We start from the raw sequence: 26,244 nt of genomic DNA, 5'->3' as shown, positions 1-26,244 counted from the left end.
TGACTGATATAGCATGCGTTTGTTAGCTTTAACTTCGCTAACTATCAACAAGGGAGTCAATGACAGTCTCTAAAAGCGCTAACCTTTTTCATCGTCTTGTCCTGAGTCTGAGAGGCTAGGGTCCAACTCCATCTTGTCAGCAGCCTCCTCTGCAGCGGAGTCTTGCATCTTCACCTTCGCTGGCCCGTCACTCTCTTCTTTCTTTCCCTCCTCTGACTTTTCCTTGGTCTGCTCTCCTGACAGGCGGTCTGCTGAGGGCTCTAGGGTGGTGGTGGTGGTGGTGGCTGCACCCCCATCTTTCTCTAAGGGTCTTCTGCTTCCCTGGGGTTCTGAAACTACAGTTGTTTTGAACAACCTTGGCCTTGGGCCCAAGTCCAGCAAGTTGCATTTCTCGCCACGTCTGGCAGCTGCAACGGAAGAAAACATACATGTTTTAGTTATCATACCCACATTTATATTAGTAGTCAATTTCACAGGGGACGTTATCCCATGTGACTTAATAATTGAATCGTACATTTATCACAACTTTTGGCAATTAGGAAATAAGAGGTGTTTGACAGCTACGGGTACAATTGTCTACTGAATTCCTTGATTTCTTTCAAACCAAATCATAGCGATGGATAAAGATCTCTATTTGGATATATTTTGTTTTTGCATTGACATTGCCAGTGCTGTCACAGATGCCATAAAGGCACAGATACAAAGATGAGAGCTCTATCTATCTCTATGAAGAGGACACAGATACTAGAACGCTCCTGCTGACCTTCCAGCTCGGCGCGGTAGTTGGCGTTGGTGTTGCCAGGCAGCTTGGTCAGGAAGCGATGCACATGCGTCTTGCTGATCCAACTCCAGCCGCCCCAGCCCGTCACGCGATACTCCTCTCCCTTCTGCTTCCACACCTTCACACGGGAGAGAGAGAGGCGGAAAGAGCGGAATGACGAAAGTGAAAATGAGAGAGAGGGGGGAGGATACAAAGGGAAGAAGAAATCGGGCAGCAGAGAGAGAAGGGGGGAGCGAGTGATAAAGGAAGAGGACAGTAATGAGAGGAGGAAGGGAAGAGAGAGAGAAATGAGAGGGCCAGAGGGTATTCACACCCATTAAGTAAACACATCTAGTAGGGCCACTATGTGAAAGTTGACACCTCCCCCGGAGCTCGGACACTCACGCCTCATCAAAGGGCTTTTTAGCACCGTTCGCCATTCTGGGAGGCAGGAAGTTGCAATTAAACACGTCCTGGCGATTAGGGGTGATGGTGAACGGCCCCGGTCATAAATAGAGTGGTAGCGCTTCGACTTAAAAGGGCCCGGGCTCGGTCGGTAAACAAGGGCCAAATGAAAAGGGTGTATGTGTCTGTGCATGTGTAGCAGCCCTTAAGTATGTGTGACTGTGTGCGGGTGTTTGTGATTGTGTGTGTGTAATACCTGGTGCTTGATGGGGAAGGTGTACTTGACCCAGGTGGCCTGCTGCATGGTCTCCTCGTCCTCCAGCTTCTTCTCCCTCTTCTTCACCTTCTCCTTCTCCTCCCGCTCCATGGACGTCATACGGTGTAGCCTGCATGGTGGCACAGAAAGGGGGACGAGAGAGAAAGTCAAAACACGGTCAGTTCAAAAGCGGCTTCCTTCAAGAGGAGGGTAAAACTCCCTCGTTGCTCTTGGCAAGGCCCGATGCAACACACACACACACAAATGATGCGAGCCCCTTGACTGACTCTGCACACCCACCCTTACTATAACATAATCAAGTCTTAAGAGGAGGAGGGCTGGGGTCTTTACCCATCAGTAGAACAGGTAGCAGTGTTTCCCCTAGTGTATAAATAATGTGCTACATACCGGGGGTGGGCCATTTTATCTGCTGCTAGTCACCTCTGGGTAAACTGGTCTTAGTGTGAGGGACGGGAGGGGAACAGAGGAGCTGCTAGAGCAGGGCAACGTTCCATGTGGCGCACTATTCCCTATGTAGCGCAATACTTTTGTAGTGTACTATATAGGGAATAGGATTACATTTGGAAGGCACTGTGTGGCAATGTTAACCTGTTGAATCTATGGGGGCGCTATTTCATTATTGGATAAAATAAACGTGCCCGTTTTAAGCGCAATATTCTGTCACGAAAAGATGCTCGACTATGCATATAATTGACAGCTTTGGAAAGAAAACAGTCTAACGTTTCCAAAACTGCAAAGATATTATCTGTGAGTGCCACAGAACTTATGCTACAGGCGAAACCAAGATGGAATTTCAAACAGGAAATGAGCAGAATTTCTGAAGCTCTGTTTTCCAATGTCTCCTTATATGGCTGTGAATGCACCAGGAACGAGCCTGCGCTTTCTGTCGTTTCTTCAAGATGTCTGCAGCATTGTGACGTATTTGTAGGCATATCATTGGAAGATTGGCCATAAGAGACTACATTTTCCAGGGGTCCGCCCGGTGTCCTTTGTCTAAATTGGTGCGTAATCTTCAGTTGCGGGCATTTTCTCCTGGGATTCAGGACAGAAAGCACACTTCCACGAACAATATATCATCGAAGAGATATGTGAAAAACACCTTGAGGATTGGTTCTAAACAACGTTTGCCATGTTTCAGTCGATATTATGGAGTTAATTTGGAAAAAAGTTCGGCGTTTTGATGACTGGATTTTCAGGTTTTTTTGGTAGCCAAACGTGATAAATAATCTTTCAGGAAAAACTGAACATTTGCCATCTAACAGAGTCTCCTCATTGAAAACATCTGAAGTTCTTCAAAGGTAAATGATTTTATTTGAATGCTTTTCTGTTTTTTGTGAAAATGTTGCCTGCTGAATGCTAACGCTAATGCTAACGCTAAATGCTACGCTAGCTAGCTACTGTTACACAAATGATTGTTTTCCTATGGTTGAGAAGCATATTTTGAAAATCTGAGATGACAGTGTTGTTAACAAAAGGCTAAGCTTGAGAGCTAGCATATTTATTTCATTTCATTTGCGATTTTCATGAATAGTTAACGTTGCGTTATGGTAATGAGCTTGAGCCTGTATTCACGATCCCGGATCCGGGATGGCTAAGTGCAACTTTAATACACGCATATCACTTTAAATGCATACTGAATGCATTGCTTCATACTATTTTTTACTTTATATTTAACCAGGCAAGTCCAGATTTGATTCTTATTTACAGCCAGGGATCGATCCCGGGTCTGTAGTGACGCCTCTAGCAGTGCCTTAGACCGGTGCACCACTCGGGAGGCCCACTGGGGATGTAACGAATCACCGATACACAGTTGAAATGTCTCGCGAAAGACGGCTTCCTTCCCCACGTGAGGCTAGATTGGCACTAAAATCAGGTACAGATTGCGCCAAAGCAAAAAGCTAATTGTAATTCCTAACAGTCATGGGAGCCTGGGACTTGATAAACCGGAGAAGTTTATCCAACAAGAGTCCAAGGACAGAGGGATACACTAGCTAGAACATTCTCAAAAAAAGCACGACAGTGGCTGGCCAATTGTATTGTTTCCCCCCACAGTGATCATCAGGTTGTACTGTAGGTGACAGGGAAACATGTGTGGACTAAAAAAAGAAGAAGCATAAAACCGCATGTATCACAAAGCATGAGCAAATTAATTAAGACAGCTACAGTAAAACAGACAGCTACAGAAATTTTGAGAAACATTGATAAACTGTTTGGTTGATTTTTGGGGTAAAATTAATGAGTTTGATAAGCAGCTAGCTAGCAGTTTGCTAGCTCCCATGCCAATGTCAAGTCTTTCAAAACGAATATCTGACTAACTCTGAAAATAGTTAAGTTAAGTTATTTCAGAATTAAAAAGTTAACTGCCTAGCGCACTATGCTTTGAGACATTATGTTAGCTACTTATCCCCAGTAACATAGCGTTTTCACTTATTGCATCTGCATGCTTGTTGCGTTCTTCCTGGTGCACTTTGTGAGCTGGCTGCTCGTTCTAAACAGTATCATTTAATCTGTTCGAAGCAGCATGTTCAGCAGTGGCGTTAACTCAAAACGACAACAACAAGGTTCCAGTTTAACAACGTTTACTCAACCGTTTCAGCACAATACATAGTTGCCATTGCACTCAGGGCAGGTTCATCAACAAGACTCCTGAGCAGGCGCATTAATAACGGCGTGATAGCACTGTAATAACAGAAATATAGGGATACTTAAAACATGAATTTAACAATCCCCAACTTTTCTTTAAAGAATAGAACATCAAAAACATAATTAAAACGTCACAACTATTATTTAAGTTACCCATTACAGATGGGTTGTGTGACAAAATTATTTGTATAACTTTCCATTACTGAGTGCCTTTAGGAGTACAGGCTACCTGCCGCCATTTGCGTGGCAGGTAGCCTAGTGGCTAGATCTTTGGACCTGTAACTGAAAGGTTAAGTCTGTCGTTCTGCCCCTGAACAAGGCAGTTAACCTACTGTTTCTAGGCCACCATTGTAAATAAGAATGTGTTCTTAACTGACTTGCCTAGTTAAATAAAGGTTCAATAAAAAAGATCGGATGTTCCCTTTTTAAATCAGACAGCCAGCAAGCTGCTCCTTTGTGGCCGACCTGGAAAACAGCTTTGAGGTATGGAATCACAGTTGTAGCAAAGGTCTGTGAGCCACCCCAGATGAAGTCATCAACATGACAGGCAAGTACTCCAGTCACATTGCAGTCTTGATCAAGCCAATAAGACTGCAGGATCCACTTGTGACATTTTTCTACCTGTACTCAGCATTGTTGCCTTGACTTTGTACCAGTAGGGATGCATCTGCCAGGCCATACACAAACCTTTTTTTCCCTCCAGTGTTCCTTCGCTGTTAGCTTCAGACGGAGGTCGGATGTGAATGTCCCTTGACAGCTCTATTCCCTTCAAAAATGCAGATTTGATGTCTATGGAATGAAGTTTCCATTTTTTCTGTCAGATCACTGTCAACAGCAATCTGAGTGACTCTGAGGCGCATGTTGGTGAGACTTTTGGGAGTTCTTTAGCAGCCAGCTCCTCAAAACCTCTAGCCACTAGAGACGTGCTTTAGGCACTATTCCAGTTAAGGATTCTTTAAGGGTACACACTGACCTTTTTTGAGACACATTCTTGGCCAATGTCTTTGACTTCCACAAACACTCAATTTTTCCTCCAATTACAGGGCTCATCTAGTTTAGCTGCGTCAAAAGACACCTTTTGTCCTTTGTTTCTCGATTTTCCATTGGTTCAATTCTGAGCTTATTAACAAGTGACAGGTCAGCTGACCCTGTTGTACCAGAAAGTGTAGCTGGTTCAGAGTACTGCAAGTTGTACCAGTTCTGGTGTTTTCCTTTGGCTTTTCCTGCTCGTCCAATGACGGTTGCTGTGTGTGGAATACCACTTTCTCTGTCCATGTATTTAACAGTTTGTCCAGTTTTCAGATTGGAACAACCATGCTGTCTTAACACATGTGACTGTTGTTGGAGGTTTTCCTAATTTGAACTCTCAATAGTATTACCTGTGTCATGGTTGAAGGTCTCTGCTCCATTTCCTGTATCAGTTTCAGTGACCATTAGGGATGCACGATATATCGGTGAACATTAGCTAAAAATGGCAACATCGTTATCAGCTGATGTCTAGTTGAACGCTGATGTGCAAAACCGATGTCAAAGCTGACGTGCACACCTATATAACGTAGGTACATGACGTAATGACACCACGTAAAATGTTGCGCTAAACATGCAACACAGCATTCATAACCTAGCCCACAATGTCTGCTGTGTGGATCGAGCAGTCAACGAGTCGACCAAGTTTGACCCGACCAGAGTTACACAGTAATAGCGTCACTGCTATTAGCTTTAAGACTACTATGGAACGCCGTTTGGGTCTTTGCGTGTCAAAAAAAGATACAGTAGCTGTTACGGATACAGTTATCCTGTGTGTGTATCCTGTGTGTGTGTGTTTCTTTTCTCTCCTTCTCCCCTCACAGGTGAAAATCATCACTCCCCAATCAGTCAACAATCAACCCATCAATCAGAAGACACACCTCCTCCTGTTTCCTACCCTATCACAGTTCATTCCCCATGGTTTAAAAACCCCATCATTTGTTTGTTCAAGAGCTCAATCTCTTTGTAATGCCATGTTGGTAGATCTCTGTGTTTCATAGATTTCAGTAGCTCAATCTCTTTGTAATGCCATGTTGGTAGATCTCTGTTTTTCATAGATTTCAGTAGCTCAATCTCTTTGTAAATGCCATGTTTGTAGATCTCTGTTCTTCGCTCGCTCTCTGTGTATTAATTAACCTCTCTTTTGTTTGAGCACCTCCATAGCACTTTGTCATCTCCTGTGAGTATTGTTTTTGCTTATGGTGTTTGCTGGTGGGAAAAGGGGAAACCAAGACAAGTCGCCCATGGGCATACACTACCCATAGGTAAACTTTGTTAAAACACACTAGTTAGAACTGGGCGGACCACCCACTGTATTTTTGGTTAGTTAGTTAGCTGTTGTTGAAATAGGCTAGTCTAGCTTAGGGGTGTTTTGAATACTTATTGTTTCTTTCCTTGGGTCCAGCTCAGCCCCTTTTCCTGCTCCCCCCATTACCGTGTGTTTATAAATAAACCCTGAGTTTGACGGTATTATTTTGGTTGTCGTGGTTATTTTGTTCACACGTACTTTGTCACAATTATAATTTACATGAGTTATGTTACGGGTCTCACTACCATCCCCCCTAGACTGTCGGGCCAAAAGGGATTCGTAACAGTAGCACTGTTAAAGCTGTACAAAAATGTCTGTAAACAAGCAAACACCGGCCATGAACGATGTGTTTACAATACCACGTTGGTAATAAAGCATCATTTGTACGACCGCAACTTTTGGGGTAGCTAGCTTTAGCTTGGTACCTAGCTAGCACCAATACAACCAGCCTGAAAACAAAGACCAGTGGAAACTGCAGTCATATTCATTATTCTTTGCAATGATTTTGGAATCCTTGTGAGTAAGTATTAGCTAGGTTGCCACATTGAAATTGAACTTCAGTTCATGAAAATAAATAGCTAGCCAGCTACTTAACCCTGTTGCCCAAAGCAAACGTTATAAGCAGCCAGCAACTTCATCTGGCTAGTGAGGCTCAACCGGACTTGGTTATGTGTTGTGAAGCAATAAGGATTAGGCATAATAGTGGAATTTGCGGTTTGCCCTCAAAATAAAAGTAGGTTATTGACAGTGATGCAAATGAATACTAATGGTAGAATTATGCCATACTTTTATTTTGAAGGCTAACCGCAGTCTACTATTGTGGCTAGCTTCACATAGATGGGTCCGACCACCATTACTCAAATAAAAACTGTCTTATAAATTAGGGTTATTTTAGATGATGACACCTAGCTATACAGTTAGCAGGCTAACTATAGCTACTGAAACAGATTGTCGTTTTGCTATATTTTGGGGAAGAACATTGTTTCCATTCATGAGCTAGCTGGCTTTAAAAAAAAAAAAAAGACCAGCACTGTAGGTGCGCGAGACAACTTCACCAGCATCATAGCATACGTATCGATGAATCGTTATGACATGAAATACAAGTGAAAGTGTAATCAATGTGTAATAACTATGTAAAAAATTAATGAACGTGTTAAATTATTATATGACGTGCAGTCATATTCAGGTCCTGATTGGTCAACAAGCTTATTTGACACGTAAAAAAGTGTTATCAAAAGCCAATGTTATCATTTTTGACACACAAAGACCCAAACTGCATTCCATAGAAATCCTGGTTGAATTCTTATTTTCAATGACGGCCTAGGAACAGTGGGTTAACTGCCTGTTCAGGGGCAGAACGACAGATTTGTACCTTGTCAGCTCGGGGATTTGAACTTGCAACCTTCCAGTTACTAGTCCAACGCTCTAACCACTAGACTACCCTGCCATCCTTGATCAAGTCAATAAGAAGACTGCAGGATCCACTTGTGACATTTTTCTACCTGTACTCAGCATTGCTACCTTGACTTTGTACCAGTAGGGATGCAATGAAACAGCACAGCAAGTAAGTGATAGAAATAGGATTTGATTATGTTTTACTGGTAATGGGGACATACGTAAATGTCAACAAAATAACTTTTTTGGCAGTGTGTGTGTGTGCAATCTTTATTTAACTAGGCAAGTCAGTTAAGAACAAATACTTATTTACAATGACAGCCTACCCCGGCCAAACCCGGATGACGCTGGGCCAACTGTGCACCATCCTATGGGACTCCCAATCACAGCTGGATGTGATACAGCCTGGACTCGAACCAGGGACTGTAGTGACGCCTCTTGCACTGAGATGCCATGCCTTAGACCCCTGCATCCATGTGTGTGTTAACTTTTAACTGTACTAGAATGCTTAAAAGGCCGCTAAAATGTTAAATATCGATTATCGATATCGGGGTTTTTGTCAAGGAAAATATTGGATATCGGTATCGGACAAAAATGTCATATCGGTGCATCACTAGAGTCCATATCCTTGGATGCAACATCTGGTAGGTTTGTGTCTGTTAATGTGTCCTTGTGGTCATTTTCAGTAGGAGGCTGATTCTCAGCAACAGCCCCTCCATCTTGTTGATCATTTACTTTCCGCAATCTTGAGTGATGCACCCTGACAATGGTGCCTCACAAATATCACCACACCATCTTAGCCAATGACTACTCCCGGTCCTTTCCACTCTTGACAGTCAACTCGTTTATCGTGCACTTTGTTTTCAGTCTCATACGTCTCATCCGTGGGTCGAAGAGGTTAATGCAGAGTCCTGTGAATTCTCTCTGAACACTCTGCTTCAGTGAAAGCTTTTCTTGCTGTATGTCATGCTGAAAGGTGCTGTCCCTGGTGGATTTGTGCCGGGCAATGGCGCCCTCATCTGGTTGTCGTGAGAACGTGACTTTTTGGCGCCTTTTCTCTGCTGCTCAGTGTAATATGCTGCGTCACTCACTCGCATTCCATCTGTTATTGGCACGACAGACGTCTTTTCACCCAAATGTATTTTTAGTGCCGACTTCATTGACGCAAAAGTCAGCACTGTACAAGCAGTCAAAAGCCAACTGTCCAGACAGGCAGTATCTATCAACTTGAAAGTTAACACTGCATCCGGGAGAACCACCTCGTACTTGCGCATCCTATTGTACCTCTGTTCGAAATCAATTAACGTTATGTAGTCCGTCATTGCAACCGAAATGTCTCTAGTAACACTGTCAACGTTTGAATATGTCTCGTAGGCACGGTATTTCGCATCTTTAAGAAACACAGAGTCCAGCGCTCTAATCAAAGTTCCCGTACCATCATCCTTATTCAAATCCTCAACAGATATTTCCAGTGCTGTATCTCTCGCTCATCTTCCGAGCGATAATACCACCTCAAGTGCTTGCTTTTTCTTGTCCAGATTAGTAACCCGTGTCCAGATTCCAAGTTCATATTCCCACTTTCATGCGACCTGTTATCGTCGAAGCGAGGTGGCACATTGTAGTTATTAACCATCCTCTGCTGCCAATGTTAATTCAAAATGACAACGACAAGGTTCCAGTTGAACAACGTTTACTCAATCGTTTTAGCACAATACATAGTTGCCATCGCACTCAGGCCAGGTTCGTCAACAAGACTCCTGCGCAGGCGCACTAATAACAGAGTGATAGAGCCGTAATAACAGAAATATAGGGATACTTAAAAACATAAACTTTAACAGTGGTCATTTATTATTATTTTTTACATGCAAAAGTGAAATAGGTGTATTTATGCTGTTGCACAGATTTCTTTATATACATCTATTCAAAGAAAGTACAGATAGTTTGAGAACATGGCATTATATTTCTGCTACTTTGTTCACATCTCCAACCACCCCACCCTGGGTATTCAGCAGCTGCCACTGGTCTAGGATTTGCACTTGTTCTAAAGAAGTCCGACTTTGAAGTGGCTGCAGACTTGTATGATTAAATGGTATTAAGGAATTATTTGAAGTGGTAATGTAAGGATGGCATAACACGGTAAATTAGGTTCCCTTGATGACTTGATGCCAGTTTAAAGTGAAAGACGTGACTGTGTGTGTGTGCTCTGAGTCTACTCACCTAGTGTGTCCCAGAGAGTCCTTCCAGACAGGGAGCAGGGCCACAGGTTTGATGGCACACTCCAAGATGGCCATGGCCAGGGCAAACTCCCTGGCCTTACTGCACATCTGCACCGCCTTAATCCAGTTGTTCCTGATGAAAACCAAAACAAAGCCAAAGGGAGTCAGACAATGGTGTTATTCATCATGTGGAAGCATGGTGACATCAAATCACAACAGTGTGATCTGTCACCTGGGACTGCTGTGGTCAGAACTGAACAAGAGCAGCGCACGCTAACTACAATGAACATGTAAAAACAAACACGTTATCACCAAATTATGCCACACACTAGTATCTAAATAATAGCCTGTGCCCCCTCCCCCGACGAGAAAGAGCACACAATGGTTAAACGAACACTTAACCCCCTACGGTCGATGTCCACGCCCCCTGTATAAATCCAATTAGCATAATACAACAACAGAAAAAAATAAAAACTCAGTTTAAGCTAGAGATAGTTTTTTATGCATTGGATCAGTCTCAATTCACCTAATCTGCCTATGTTGCACTTCCGCATCTGCGGTGAAAGAGCTAGAGCGGTGTTTGTCAGACCACGAGCCTTCCCCGAAAATCGGTCTTCTCACAAAATCGTCTGTAGCATTCCAAACGGTTTGGCCTACAAAACAATAGAAAGATGACTCTCATAAACACGATGGTGTTCTCCATTTTCCTCTACGACCCCGCACGGGCATCTTTGGACCCGTCTGAAGTCGGTACAGCCCATCTACCAACTTCTGTTTGTAGTGTCCGAAGAGTTTGGGCAACAACACTAATATGAGTCCTCTGTGGAAAGGTGAGACTCTCACGAACATATACATCTTGGCTGTTTTGTTCTAGAACGTCCACAGGCCTCACAAGATTCGTCTGAAGGTCCCCCGGTGCCAGTTGAAAACATTTATGGAAGTTTAAATGGAGACTGTTTAATGCCAAAAATAAGGGGTTAAATACATGTCCAAAAAAATGTATGTTTCCTGATCTTTCTTCTCTCTCTCAGATATAGGACAGACACTTAAAAACAAACTTCCCTTTCATTTTTTGGGGGGACTGATGTTCAATGTAGTGAATCTTCTATTCAAAGCGTTTGTATGGGCTAATAGCAGTAAGGCAAAAAAATATAATCATTCCACTTTTTTATGACACTTCAAAGGGTCTTAAAATTCTAAATCAAATAGCTTAGTAGAACCCACCCCTGGCTTAGACTCTTATGGGTTAAAAACATTTTGATCATATTCTTTCATAACACATAAATCAACCAACTAGGATCTCAAACACACACAGAGCCCACATTCCACCCGTACCTGTGTGAGGCCCAGTTGGGGTGCATGAAAGGTGCGGGCACATTGGTCTCCAGCTGGATGATGGTGAGGCGCAGCGTGGAGATGGTCAGCACTTTGGAGCCGTGGATGGAGCCGTTCCACTTGAAGTCGCCTGCCGGCGTCATGCAAAACTGGATAATAAATTAAGTTTTATATGTAGAGAGCTTTTCATTACATGGGGAAATCACAAAGCACTGTACATCTAAAACAAACTTAAAAATGCTTTAAGGATCAACAATTAGAAAGAAGAAAACAGCTCAAATCAAACAAGAACAGTACTGTACAAGATACAAAGAAGACTGAAAGTTGGCATCAAAGGCTTAAAGGGATTTGGGCAATGAAGCAAGTTTTGGGCAACGAAGCACGTTATCTACTTCCCTCACAGTCAGACAAACTCATGAATACCATTCTTATGTCTCTGCGTGCGGTTTGACGAAAGTTGCTAACAAGCGCAATTGCTATCCTATAGACTTCCAGTCACTGCGCTAACGCTAGTTAGCATTGGCTAGTTAGCACTACCTCAAACTTCCTTTATAGTGGACGCGGAGGCAAAAAAATAAATATAAAAAAATACCTATCCACAAGTTAATCGGACTCTAGGGAAGTAGATAAAGGACTTCATTGTCAAAATCTCAAAGTATCCCTTTAAACAGTTGAACTTAAAACTTATCGCAAGTGTTTATTTGTTCAAGTTTTTGTTGACTCCTTCAGGTGTGTGCAAGCTAAAGTTATCTTAAAATAAGTTTTATCTTAAAGTTTACCTTGTGCGAGAGGTGTCGCCGCTTGTCCAGGTCCTCCCGGTGCTGGGGCTTGTTGAGGGCCAGCGTATTTCCACTGTATTGGTTGTGGTAGACGCGGTACTTGCCCTCCTGGCCCAGCTTGAAGAAGTGGCTGAGTGTGCCCTTCATCACCACCTCCTTGCTTGTTAGGCTGCGGGTGCTGAGACGCGACACGTCGCCCGCCGGGGTCACCACCAGCACCTGGAGTGAGGAGAGGGGGGTCAAATCAAATACATAATATTTTGATAACAGACGAGCGACACTTGGATTGAAATAAATGCATGATATTTTTAGAACAAAACAAAACATCTGGGTTGGCGCCCTCCCTTGGGTTGTGCCGTGGCGGAGATCTTTGTGGGCTATACTCGGCCTTGTCTCAGGATGGTAAGTTGGTGGTTGAAGATATCCCTCTAGTGCTGTGGGGGCTGTGCTTTGGCGAAGTGGGTGGAGTAATATCATGCCTGTTTGGCCCTGTCCGGGGGTATAATCGGATGGGGCCACAGTGTCTCCTGACCTCTACTGTCTCAGCCTCCAGTATTTGTGCTGCAGTAGTTTATGTGTCAGAGGGCAAGGGTCAGTCTGTTATATCTGGAGTATCTGTCTTATCCGGTGTCCTGTGTGAATTTAAGTATGCTCTCTCTAATTCTTTCTTTCTTTCTTTCTCTCTCTCGGAGAACCTGAGCCCTAGGACCATGCCTCAGGACTACCTGGCATGAGGACTCCTTGCTGTCCCCGGTCCACCTGGCCGTGCTGCTGCTCCAGTTTCAACTGTTCTGCCTGTGGCTATGGAGCCGTGACCTGTTCACCGGAAGTGCTACCTGCCCCAGACCTGCCGTTTTCAACTCTCTAGAGACAGAAGGAGCAGTAGAGATACTCTCAATGATCGGCTATGAAAAGCCAACTGACATTTACTCCTGAGGTGCTGACTTGCTGCACCCTCGACAACTACTGTGATTATTATTATTATTTGACCATGCTGGTCCTTTATGAACATTTGAACATCTTGGCCATGTTCTGCTATAATCTCCACCCGGCACAGCCAGAAGAGGACTGGCCACCCCTCATAGCCTGGTTCCTCTCTAGGTTTCTTCCTAGTTTCTGGCCTTTCTAGGGAGTTTTTCCTAGCCACCGTGCTTCTACACCTGCATTGCTTGCTGTTTGGTGTTTTAGGCTGGGTTTCTGTACAGCACTTTGATATATCAGCTGATGTAAGAAGGGCTATAAAAATAAATTTGATTTGGCCCATGATTACGAAAAAAGTTTGGTACACCGGGCAACAACCTAAGGATAGCTAGGAATCCAACGGCTAATCAGTATTTTTTGTAGATTAATAGTGATCACCTCTTTGCCCTCCTTGTAGCCCTTGTTGGCCTCGTTCACGGCTTCCTCCACCTTCTTGCTCTTCAGCTGGCTCAGCTTACTCTCCGGGTTACGCAGGCGGGTCACCATGCGGCCGCCCGGCGTGACTGCTGACCGCTTTCCACCGGCCTCGCCGTTCACCCCCTGGTCGTCCTGGCTGTTGATAGAGGACTGAGAGGACCTGTCAGCCAGGTCGGGCTCTTCCGGGACCCTGGGGGCCTCCCTGGCAACGGTGCTGCTGTTACTGTTCTCCTCACCACTGGGATGAGGGGGCTGGCTCAGGCTGGGGACCCCCTCTCCCCTGGGAGAGCTAGACTCAGAACGTGCCTTCTCTAAAACAACAAATACATTAAAAAAAAAATCTAAAATCACAACATAAGTCACTATTTAAAATCATGCTTTAAAGGGATGGTACAATCAAAATCAAAGTTTGACTGTTATTTTTCAGACGTCGAAGTTAGTCATATGTCAAAATGAGTCCACATCCCACACAATCATGCATGTGGATCCAGCTACATGCCTCGACCCAATTGAACGATAAGCACCAGGGAGTCCGGAAATGATATGGTGCCTATCTTTTTCTGTTCATTTTGGATTGGGGCATATAATCAAATCTATATATTTGTGTTTGCCTGGGATGTGGACTTCTCAAGAGAAGACCCAACCAACAGTCCCTTCAAAAGTTCAAATGACATGCAATGGTGCCCTCTAGTGTCATGAAGCAGCATGCGCGTCATTCCTGTAGTGCCCACACACAGCCAATGATGATTCATAGTAATAGTGATCTGGACCCATGCATTAAAGGCCTGTTTTACACGCAAGGTTCAGGATCAAATGCTTCGTCTTAAAGTCATTGTGATTCATGCCAAGCTATTTAGTCTGATTGCATATCAAAGCAATTCGCTTTAAGCGTTCTTTTGGAATGAAATAAAAGCGTGTATTCAGCAGAATTGCGACCAGCAACTGGTCATTGACAGCCAATGAAATGAGGGATGCAAGAGGGACAGCGACCAATGGTAGAGCGGTCCGACATGGGGGGAGGCGGGATGTGTGGGGAGGAACAACCCAGGCACAGGAATTGAATGGAGGGGGATCATGAATGGGATTCAAAGTTCACAGAGACACCACCCCCTTGGTACCTTCAGCCTCCTGCACGCCCTCGATGTTGGTTTTGGCCTCGTCCCCAGGCTCTCGGGCCCCGGTAGGGAGGTCTTGCCCCCCCACGGCAGGGCTGGGGGCCTCCGTTGCCGGGAGGGTGGGTTGTGGAGCCGGGAGATCAGGCTTACTCCCCTCAGGGATGGAGCAGTCACCAGTAGAAGGAGCCAGCTCGGCTTCAATCAGAGAAGCAGATATTCAGAGTTTGGCAAACTATGCTACATGTTGAAAACAATTTAACTGCATTCTCGCTAGAACGTAAATTATCTTGGAACGTGTGGTGCCAAGATGGCAGCCAATAAAATGACACATTTCAAACAGAGTTGGTCAAAGTGTATGTATCAGACTTTGTGTGGAATATGCGCAACAAGCACCTCCAGCGTGTGCATATAGAAGATGCTGTATTGTAATGAGACTAGTAGGCATTGCGTAAAACTTGGTGCGAGGACGCTTATTACGGAGGGGTTATCAGCAGTATTGCTGAAGGCATTGTTTTAAGTTGACAAAGTGGTCTCCGATGGGTTGACAGCGCAACACAAGGGATTTCTAATTGGCTCAGAAAGAGGAGAGCGCAGTGGGAAACGGATCAATAATTAATTAGGCCTACATCGCTCTATATCAAAACGCAGTAATATCAAACAGCCCGTAAAGCCTGTAGGACCACGATGTAGCGGTAGCTGTAGTTAGATGGTGGGTGTGTGTGTGTGTGTGTCTCTTACCTGTAATGGTAGTCCCCTCTTTGGTCGCCTTGTCCTTGTCAGCCTTACCCTCCCCTGCTCCCTCCTCCTCTCCCTTCTTCTCTAGGTCGCCAGTCTTCTCCTTTGGCTCTCCCCCCTCCGTCTCCTCCTCCTTTCGGAGAGTTCCCTGCGCCTCCGCCTTCTCTCTCTCCTCGGCCGCCCGGCGCTTCATCTCCTCCAGCTCCTGCTCCTGCTTGGCCCTCAGCCGGTTCAGGATCTCCTCTGGAGAAGGGAGAGGACACCGATGGGTTGATTCATTTCATTGATCAGATCGTTAAAATACATATTATGCATGTCTAAATGTTTCATTGTGGAGAGTTACGGTGATTAGTCGTGTAGAAACTGAAACCAGCAGGACTGTAGGAATCCAGGTGCTGCGTTACGCACCCCTGAGCTACACCTCGACTGTCTCATACGGTCTGAGCATAAACTACGGTTTTATTGACCAGCCCATAAAACAGTTCTAACTCAGAGCATTCTTCGTATTCTTACCAGCAAGCGATTGTTTGTGTGTGTAGAGTCAGTCAGCCTATGCATTCGCTAAAGCTTTATCCCGCACTAACAGAGCACGCTGAAATCGATACATCTTCTGATTTGACCACGGCGCAATTCTGCCAGACGAATCAAACATTCACACCTGTGCTTGAAAGCCCGCCACTAACAGTGCATCTCTCTGGGCTATACTATAGGACTGGCCATGGAGTCTGTCTGGGAATGAGCACCTTATAGCACCCAGCTGTGCTTTGACTTGAACATCGCTTCAAATTGACACTTTTCTTAAATGATAGCCGCATAGCGAGAACTTGTCACGGTTTATACAACTGCTCAATGCGGTAGAACAAAGAAACAGAGCCTGTATTCATGTGTGACTTCCCCTCTATGGCAGGACCACATGGGGAGTAATTGAAATCGGACTCTGTGACGAAGCAGGTGATTTCATATTTCGGGGGAGTGGGATGGTGACAAAGAAAAATGTGTTGTTTCAGGCATCAACGAAAGCCTACCCTCTCTGTCATTTGTCGCCGGAGCGTGTGTGTGTGTGTGTGTGTGTGTGTGTGTGTGTGGGCGGTGGAGAAGCCTTGACAGCAGCCTGAAGTGTCTTCCTAGGGGGCTCAATCTGGGATCTGTCATCGCTTTCCTGATGCCAGTGTGTGTGTGTGTGTGTGTGTGTGTGTGTGTGTGTGTGTGTGTGGTGTTTGTCTACGTGGGTGTGAGAGAGAAAGTGGTTAAAAGGCTCTTTCTGACTTCATGTGATTTCCACAGTGTGTGTGCAGGAGCGAGTCGTAAGTAGACTCACTGGTGAGATTTCAAACCACTCATTCTCAAATGGAGGCACACCAACAGAGAACTGGATCTCAGTCTGTATCCGAAGTCCATCACAAGTGTACCGTTACAATAGCCTGGGTCCCACATCTGTATATAACTCTATAACAAAGTCCTACGGTCATTGCCATGTCAAACGTAAAACAGATCTAGGACCAGGCTACAGACACAAGTCCCAATCTAAAAAGACTCAGCAATAGCCTAATAGCTGTTACAACAGCTTCCTATTATTGGCGTCACCCTCGAGGCCACTTATAGGTAAAAGGATTGGATAGCCTTAACACCCTATCACATTCGACCATCCCATTTGTTCTTTAATCAGATCAGTTGTCATGAAGGAGAGGAGGTAACAGTTTGGAGCCCAGCCAAACTGGGACTGGAGAGGAAAGTTGTCATGGAATGGGTACTGGTTCCTATGGCCCTTCAACATGACTGAGTAGTATTCACTTAACTGGGGGGGAAGGGGAGAGAGATCGAGGGAGAAGGAGATATGAGAGAGAGAGGGGCAGAGAGTGAGAAAGAGTGCGAGCAGGATAAAGAGAGAGATAGATTAGAGGCAAGACAGACGGGACAGAGGAGGAGTCATTGGCAGGCTCTCTGGTGTTAGACAATGGAGCCCCTCACACGCTCAGAACCAGGGACCTTTGGCTCAGCCGGACTGTCCTGGCTAACTTGGCTACGTATAGAAGACAGGAGGACACCCGGCACAGCCATGTCCCTCCTCGTCTTCCATCTCCCTCGCTTTCTTTGTCACTTTTATCTCTCCTCTATCTCCGTCACTCTTTCTCCATCTCTTCCCTCCCCTTTCTTGACCTTTTGCCTCCATATTCTTCCACTGTTCCTCAACCCCCCCCCCACCCCCCACCCCCAACCAATGACCATTGACTATCTATCTGACCATCTCTCCCTCTTTCCACCTCTCTCTGCCTCAGAGGCATTCAGTCCTGCCATCTTGGACCTCGTCCCAGTGAAGCATGCTGGAACAGTGCCACAGTCCCCAGAGCCTACAGCCAGGCCAAGTCAGCACAGGAGGCGATAGAGGCACTTAAACACAACCAGCCAGCCAACCCGCCACTGCCCCACTGATTAGGGCCTACTTACCCAAATATGAGGGGTGTGGAAATATTTAGGATTTTGCTTTGGGAAGACATGGGTAAATCCACTATGATAATCTGACAGAGGCAGGGGGAGAGGGATAGCGGTATGCTAGTCGCATACATTAGTGCTTTTTGAGGTTGTTTCGGTTCGATTATCAAAAAATAATTACAATTTCAGATTTCGGTTTCAGTGATTTTTTTAAACATTAAAATGCACTGTGGGTTGAATGCTATAACAGATAATAAAACTATGAATAAAAGTTCCACGTTGGTAGTGACTGCCCATCACGAATTAACCATTCGTTGTTCACATTACTTTACTCAAATATTTCAGTTGTGTAGATCACATTTCTTTAATTTGACAAATGTATTATTGAATTCAAAGTCATCATCTCTTCTCTATAAAGCTGCTACTTATACCTGACAAATGTATTATTTTAGTAATTCTTCAAAGTAATTCTTCATACTTTTATGACTGCTGAATACCAACTATCAATCACTTAGATCATGTATTTTCAGGTAGAGATACCTCGAAGAAACTGCTCTCTATGTATCCCCTCTTGATCGCACAATCTTCTGTCTCTTCCGTAGCACAGGTAAAAGAAACAGACCGGACAGAAGTAGTCGTGCAATGGATTATGGTCAACGTAATTAATTATTGGAAACTATTATTATTATTGACCTGTTGGAAACTACAACTCCCTACTACAGCGCACAGCTCGGGCATGATGTGATTTATCTCTGGAGAAACTGCAGCGCAATGTGCTGTAATGAATACTCAGGGAGAAAAAGGTGTAGATTCACGCGCAGGGCGCGGCAGGTGTTTATTTCGCCCTTGCAGAAGGCAGGAATCGTGGTCACAGGCAGGCAGTGGACATACACAGGTAGGCAAACAGGCAGGTGAATCAAAACTAGGACTGAAGGCTATAACTGGTTCTCACAAACGAGCTAAGAAAAGGCTTAGTAGAATCAAAACTAACAATACCTGACAAAGGCACAAACAGAATCAACTGAACTAAATAAGGAGCTGATGAGACCAGGTGAGTAACTAACACAGGTGAAATCAATTAACAAATATTTAAGACAGGGCTACCTTCAAGAACACAAAGAAACAGGGCCACGTTCAAGAACCCAATGAAACAGGGCTATGTTCAAGAACCCAATGAAACAGAACACAAGGTTGACTAAGAAAATAAATACAGAACCTTACATGTGCACATTGAGCTCACAGAAAAAAACTGAACGAAATAGAATTCAAATAATTGAACTGACATGATCAATTAGTTGTTTAAAAAACAAAAAAAATGACCAACAACACTATCATATATGGACTACTATATCTATAGCCTTACATGATGTGCATGTGCATATCCCTCTCAACATATGCAAACGTACAGACACACACACACACACAAAATGCTAATGTGCACAACTTGCACGAGTCATAACTGTAAAACCCATACACACCCAATACCATGGATCTGAAATGTGTGTGTGCGTGTGTATGCTGCCATGCTGATCAGTGCCCTCACATTACCAACTTAGAGACCGACAACATTGTGAAGTGCAGCCGTGGGCAGGAGGCAAATCGGCAGCCTTGTTGGAACCAACCGAACAGAGAAAATGATGCAGATGATGAATATCACACACATCAAGAGACAGAGTATCTGCGTCCCAAAAGGCACCCTATGGGCCCTGGTCAAAAGTAGTGCACTACATTTGCCATTTTGGGACACACCCAGAGTAAGTGTTTGCTCATCTCTTAACACCATTCATTCACCATAGGGGAATAACTGAAAGAGGAATAGAGCAGTAGACGAGAAGTTCTCTCAAAACCTCTGAGCATTATCAAGAGGCAAAACCAATGACTGATGGAAACAGCCAAACAACCAATGACTGATGGAAACAGACAAACAACCAATGACTGATGGAGACAGCCAAACAACCAATGACTGATGGAAACAGACAAACAACCAATGACTGATGGAAACAGCCAAACAACCAATGACTGATGGAGACAGCCAAACAACCAATGACTGATGGAAACAGCCAAACAACCAATGACTGATGGAAACAGACAAACAACCAATGACTGATGGAAACAGACAAACAACCAATGACTGATGGAAACAGACAAACAACCAATGACTGATGGAAACAGACAAACAACCAATGACTGATGGAAACAGACAAACAACCAATGACTGATGGAAACAGCCAAACAACCAATGACTGATGGAAACAGCCAAACAACCAATGACTGATGGAAACAGACAAACAACCAATGACTGATGGAAACAGCCAAACAACCAATGACTGATGGAAACAGACAAACAACCAATGACTGATGGAAACAGACAAACAACCAATGACTGATGGAAACAGACAAACAACCAATGACTGATGGAAACAGACAAACAACCAATGACTGATGGAAACAGCCAAACAACCAATGACTGATGGAAACAGCCAAACAACCAATGACTGATGGAAACAGCCAAACAACCAATGACTGATGGAAACAGCCAAACAACCAATGACTGATGGAAACAGCCAAACAACCAATGACTGATGGAAACAGCCAAACAACCAATGACTGATGGAAACAGCCAAACAACCAATGACTGATGGAAACAGCCAAACAACCAATGACTGATGGAAACAGCCAAACAACCAATGACTGATGGAAACAGACAAACAACCAATGACTGATGGAAACAGCCAAACAACCAATGACTGATGGAAACAGCCAAACAACCAATGACTGATGGAAACAGCCAAACAACCAATGACTGATGGAAACAGCCAAACAACCAATGACTGATGGAAACAGCCAAACAACCAATGACTGATGGAAACAGCCAAACAACCAATGACTGATGGAAACAGCCAAACAACCAATGACTGATGGAAACAGCCAAACAACCAATGACTGATGGAAACAGACAACAACCAATGACTGATGGAAACAGACAAACAACCAATGACTGATGGAAACAGCCAAACAACCAATGACTGATGGAAACAGCCAAACAACCAATGACTGATGGAAACAGCCAAACAACCAATGACTGATGGAAACAGCCAAACAACCAATGACTGATGGAAACAGCCAAACAACCAATGACTGATGGAAACAGCCAAACAACCAATGACTGATGGAAACAGCCAAACAACCAATGACTGATGGAAACAGCCAAACAACCAATGACTGATGGAAACAGCCAAACAACCAATGACTGATGGAAACAGCCAAACAACCAATGACTGATGGAAACAGCCAAACAACCAATGACTGATGGAAACAGCCAAACAACCAATGACTGATGGAAACAGACAAACAACCAATGACTGATGGAAACAGCCAAACAACCAATGACTGATGGAAACAGCCAAACAACCAATGACTGATGGAAACAGACAAACAACCAATGACTGATGGAAACAGACAAACAACCAATGACTGATGGAAACAGACAAACAACCAATGACTGATGGAAACATCCAAACAACCAATGACTGATGGAAACAGACAAACAACCAATGACTGATGGAAACAGACAAACAACCAATGACTGATGGAAACAGACAAACAACCAATGACTGATGGAAACAGACAAACAACCAATGACTGATGGAAACAGCCAAACAACCAATGACTGATGGAAACAGCCAAACAACCAATGACTGATGGAAACAGACAAACAACCAATGACTGATGGAAACAGCCAAACAACCAATGACTGATGGAAACAGCCAAACAACCAATGACTGATGGAAACAGCCAAACAACCAATGACTGATGGAAACAGCCAAACAACCAATGACTGATGGAAACAGCCAAACAACCAATGACTGATGGAAACAGCCAAACAACCAATGACTGATGGAAACAGCCAAACAACCAATGACTGATGGAAACAGCCAAACAACCAATGACTGATGGAAACAGCCAAACAACCAATGACTGATGGAAACAGCCAAACAACCAATGACTGATGGAAACAGACAAACAATCAATGACTGATGGAAACAGACAAACAACCAATGACTGATGGAAACAGCCAAACAACCAATGACTGATGGAAACAGACAAACAACCAATGACTGATGGAAACAGCCAAACAACCAATGACTGATGGAAACAGCCAAACAACCAATGACTGATGGAAACAGCCAAACAACCAATGACTGATGGAAACAGCCAAACAACCAATGACTGATGGAAACAGCCAAACAACCAATGACTGATGGAAACAGACAAACAACCAATGACTGATGGAAACAGACAAACAACCAATGACTGATGGAAACAGACAAACAACCAATGACTGATGGAAACATCCAAACAACCAATGACTGATGGAAACAGACAAACAACCAATGACTGATGGAAACAGACAAACAACCAATGACTGATGGAAACAGACAAACAACCAATGACTGATGGAAACAGACAAACAACCAATGACTGATGGAAACAGACAAACAACCAATGACTGATGGAAACAGCCAAACAACCAATGACTGATGGAAACAGCCAAACAACCAATGACTGATGGAAACAGACAAACAACCAATGACTGATGGAAACAGACAAACAACCAATGACTGATGGAAACAGCCAAACAACCAATGACTGATGGAAACAGCCAAACAACCAATGACTGATGGAAACAGCCAAACAACCAATGACTGATGGAAACAGCCAAACAACCAATGACTGATGGAAACAGCCAAACAACCAATGACTGATGGAAACAGCCAAACAACCAATGACTGATGGAAACAGCCAAACAACCAATGACTGATGGAAACAGCCAAACAACCAATGACTGATGGAAACAGCCAAACAACCAATGACTGATGGAAACAGCCAAACAACCAATGACTGATGGAAACAGCCAAACAACCAATGACTGATGGAAACAGCCAAACAACCAATGACTGATGGAAACAGCCAAACAACCAATGACTGATGGAAACAGCCAAACAACCAATGACTGATGGAAACAGCCAAACAACCAATGACTGATGGAAACAGCCAAACAACCAATGACTGATGGAAACAGCCAAACAACCAATGACTGATGGAAACAGCCAAACAACCAATGACTGATGGAAACAGCCAAACAACCAATGACTGATGGAAACAGCCAAACAACCAATGACTGATGGAAACAGCCAAACAACCAATGACTGATGGAAACAGCCAAACAACCAATGACTGATGGAAACAGCCAAACAACCAATGACTGATGGAAACAGCCAAACAACCAATGACTGATGGAAACAGACAAACAACCAATGACTGATGGAAACAGACAAACAACCAATGACTGATGGAAACAGACAAACAACCAATGACTGATGGAAACAGCCAAACAACCAATGACTGATGGAAACAGACAAACAACCAATGACTGATGGAAACAGACAAACAACCAATGACTGATGGAAACATCCAAACAACCAATGACTGATGGAAACATCCAAACAACCAATGACTGATGGAAACAGCCAAACAACCAATGACTGATGGAAACAGACAAACAACCAATGACTGATGGAAACAGCCAAACAACCAATGACTGATGGAAACAGACAAACTAATCATTGATTTTGTTTGTCAGGGTCAAACACTCCTTACTGGAAGTACCCGCTCTTGACTAAGTGTGCATCCCAAATGGCACCCTATTCTCTTTATAGTGCACTTCTTTTGACCAGAGTCCCACGGGGCCTGGTCAAAAGTAGTGCACGACATTGGGAATACAGTCTTATTTGAAGAAAAAGCCCAAACTTACTTTACAATGGAAAAACAAATACATAACAGCTTTACCCTACCAAAATGTGCTCAGAAATCCCTGGGGTCTGAATAGATTCAATGCAAAGCTTTCACCCTTCCAATGATAGTAACACAATGATAGACTTCAAAATGAAGGAAACAATAGGGTGTGTACTATGATAGAGCCTTTATAAGTTAGTTATCTAACAGCATACAGAGAGCTGAATTCAACAGACACGTTGTAAGTGTGTCATACCGCTAGTTTAATAGTAAATAACTACGCCAACAACTGCTAAAACATTCGCCTGAAATGACTGTAAATGACAATACCAGTCCTAGAATAAAATATGAAAAAAAATCCCAAAACCTGTGTGTGCAACACCCCCGGTGTACTGTGTTCCGTAGGTAAACGTTGCAGAAATGTCCTTAATAGAGATTTGTATTCTACATGTCAGATAGATATAGGTGACGGAGAACAAACATGCCCTATCTGAACGTGTCCAACATCTCTTACCGTTGGCGGCGGTGAGGAAGCACTTGTTGACGCCGCGGGCCTTGTTGGTGAGCTCCTCGGTGATGTCCATGTGCGTGTGCACCTCGTCCCTGATCTCCTCCAGCGTGGCGTACAGGTCGGCCTCCCAGTAGCCCTTGTCCAGGCAGTCGATCAGCTCAGCCAGCTGCACCTTGGTGCTGTAGTACCAGATGGTCTTGTCCTCCTGCTCGCCGTCCTCCTCACTGGCGTGGAGGAAGGGAGCGAGACAGGGGTGGAGGGTTGTGGAGAGAAAAAGGAGGAGGGGAGAGGGATGAGATGGAGGGGAAAGAGAGAACATGAGAGTAGGGAGACAGAGGGAGAGAATAAGAGAGAAAGAGAGGATGGAGAAAGATCGATGTCTTTGATTAATTGATGCCATCATCAAATGACAAGCAGTAGAATGAAGAACATTTAAGCAGACACCTGTAGTAAATTGTCCATTGTAAGGACATAGTACTGACAACTATTTAATACACGTCTCGTCTATGGTGCCAGTTCTCCTTAAAAAAGGTCATTCCGCCACTTTACAAACTCATAGTCATTATCTAAAGCACCATACTGGTGTCTAGATATGTGAAAACGGCATGTTTCTGTGATTGCAAAAATAAAAGGTCCTAAAAATAAAAAATAAGCTTTTCAAAACCTGCGACGAGTTTCTAGCCAGAGGGGAAGCTATTTTCTTGCTCCACGTCACCGTGAATCTCATAGTGTTTGAAAATCCCCGTTTTTAAAACGTTCCAACTTTTGGTTACGTCATCGGGTAGAACGTAGAAATGCACCGTTTTCACATACACTGTATGTCGACACTGGTATTGTGCTGGAAACGATGAAAATGAGGTTGAGAAGTGGTGGAATTGCGCTTTTAAGTTTCAACATCGACTTAGTTGCAATCTTGGGAAACATGATTATAGGGAAATTAGAGTTGTAACACCTTTGAGCCCTCTAGGCATGCATAAGACATAGGCCCACATCAAATATCAACAAAACGACACATTTGACCGTTTTGTGCACAGCACGATCTAGGCCTGGGTCTCACTGGCCTTAGGCAATATTCCAACAATCCAGTCAGCATCCTCTTAGGATGCAACCACCCACTCGAGACACACACATTCTCTCTCTCTCTCTATGGGGATGGTGTAGATCTTTTACGCTGCACCAGGTGAAAGACACTTTCTTGAGTGGGAGCGGCAATGAGACAGTGAAGGCTAACTCCGAATCCCTCTGTTCAGGTGTGTGTGTGTGTGTGTGACACTCCTCTCAGGTTAAAGGAGTCTGCTACCACACCATCTGTGACTAGTGCTTAATAGCTGGCGTATATGCTATCGCTTACTAACATTTGTGTGTTTACATTGTCTTTATCCTTCAAACAAGTGAGGGCATTGGCCTTCCTATACCTTACCAGAGAAGCTAAACAAGTGATGTAAGTCGCTCTGGATGAACGCGTCTGCTAAATGACTAAAATATTCATGTAAACGTTTCAATAAAAATCAATCATTGCCACCTGTCATGTAAACAAAGCTCCCAGCTTGAACATGATCGCGTTTGTCAATTGCTCACGCTTCTGCTTCAATTTGGATTCAGGGTTATCAGTGTTTCTTAGGTGGATAACGTCGGTGCCTGATTGAAATTGACACTGTACACATGAATAAATAGGTAACAATAACTTTTTTTAATAAACTCAGCAAAAAAAAAAGAAAACGTCCCTTTTTCAGGACCCTGTCTTTCAAAGATAATTTGCAAATATCCAAATAACTTCACAGATCTTCATTGTGAAGGGTTTAAACACTGCTTTCCATGCTTGTTCAATTAACCATAAACAATTTATGAACATGCACCTGTGGAACGGTCGTTAAGACACTAACAGCTTACAGATAGTAGGCAATTAAGGTCACAGTTATGAAAACTTAGGACACTAAATAGCTCTTTCTACTGACTCTGACAAACACCAAAAGAAAGATGCCCAGGGTCCCTGCTCATTTGCGTGAACGTGCCTTAGGCATGCTGCAAGGAGGCAAGAGGACCAGGGCAATAAATTGCAATGTCCGTACTGTGAGACGCCTAAGACAGTGCTATAGAGATAAATGACAGACAGC

The 26,244-nt window shown here is 43.9% G+C and overlaps 1 protein-coding gene across 4 annotated transcripts in view; it reads right to left on the bottom strand.

Annotated features, from left to right (window-relative positions):
• Positions 1–26,244, bottom strand: part of LOC139424698 (nucleosome-remodeling factor subunit BPTF-like) — a 59,992-nt gene that overhangs the window by 26,191 nt on the left and 7,557 nt on the right. For all 4 annotated transcript variants that reach the window (XR_011635968.1, XM_071176774.1, XM_071176772.1 and 1 more), the window contains exons 3-12: positions 24,134–24,354; positions 15,397–15,636; positions 14,662–14,853; positions 13,505–13,854; positions 12,146–12,364; positions 11,367–11,515; positions 10,033–10,164; positions 1,422–1,551; positions 764–899; positions 84–407 (exon numbers count right to left, since the gene is read on the bottom strand). Coding sequence is in view for 3 of the 4 variants with exons in the window: in XM_071176774.1 (XP_071032875.1) it covers positions 84–407; positions 764–899; positions 1,422–1,551; positions 10,033–10,164; positions 11,367–11,515; positions 12,146–12,364; positions 13,505–13,854; positions 14,662–14,853; positions 15,397–15,636; positions 24,134–24,354 (2,093 nt within the window). In the remaining variant the exon portion in view is untranslated. The remainder of the gene's footprint in view (positions 1–83; positions 408–763; positions 900–1,421; positions 1,552–10,032; positions 10,165–11,366; positions 11,516–12,145; positions 12,365–13,504; positions 13,855–14,661; positions 14,854–15,396; positions 15,637–24,133; positions 24,355–26,244) is intronic.

Source organism: Oncorhynchus clarkii, chromosome 13 (assembly GCF_045791955.1).
Source record: "Oncorhynchus clarkii lewisi isolate Uvic-CL-2024 chromosome 13, UVic_Ocla_1.0, whole genome shotgun sequence".
Classification (NCBI taxonomy): domain Eukaryota; kingdom Metazoa; phylum Chordata; class Actinopteri; order Salmoniformes; family Salmonidae; genus Oncorhynchus; species Oncorhynchus clarkii.
This window is presented reverse-complemented; position numbering and strand designations above follow the sequence as displayed.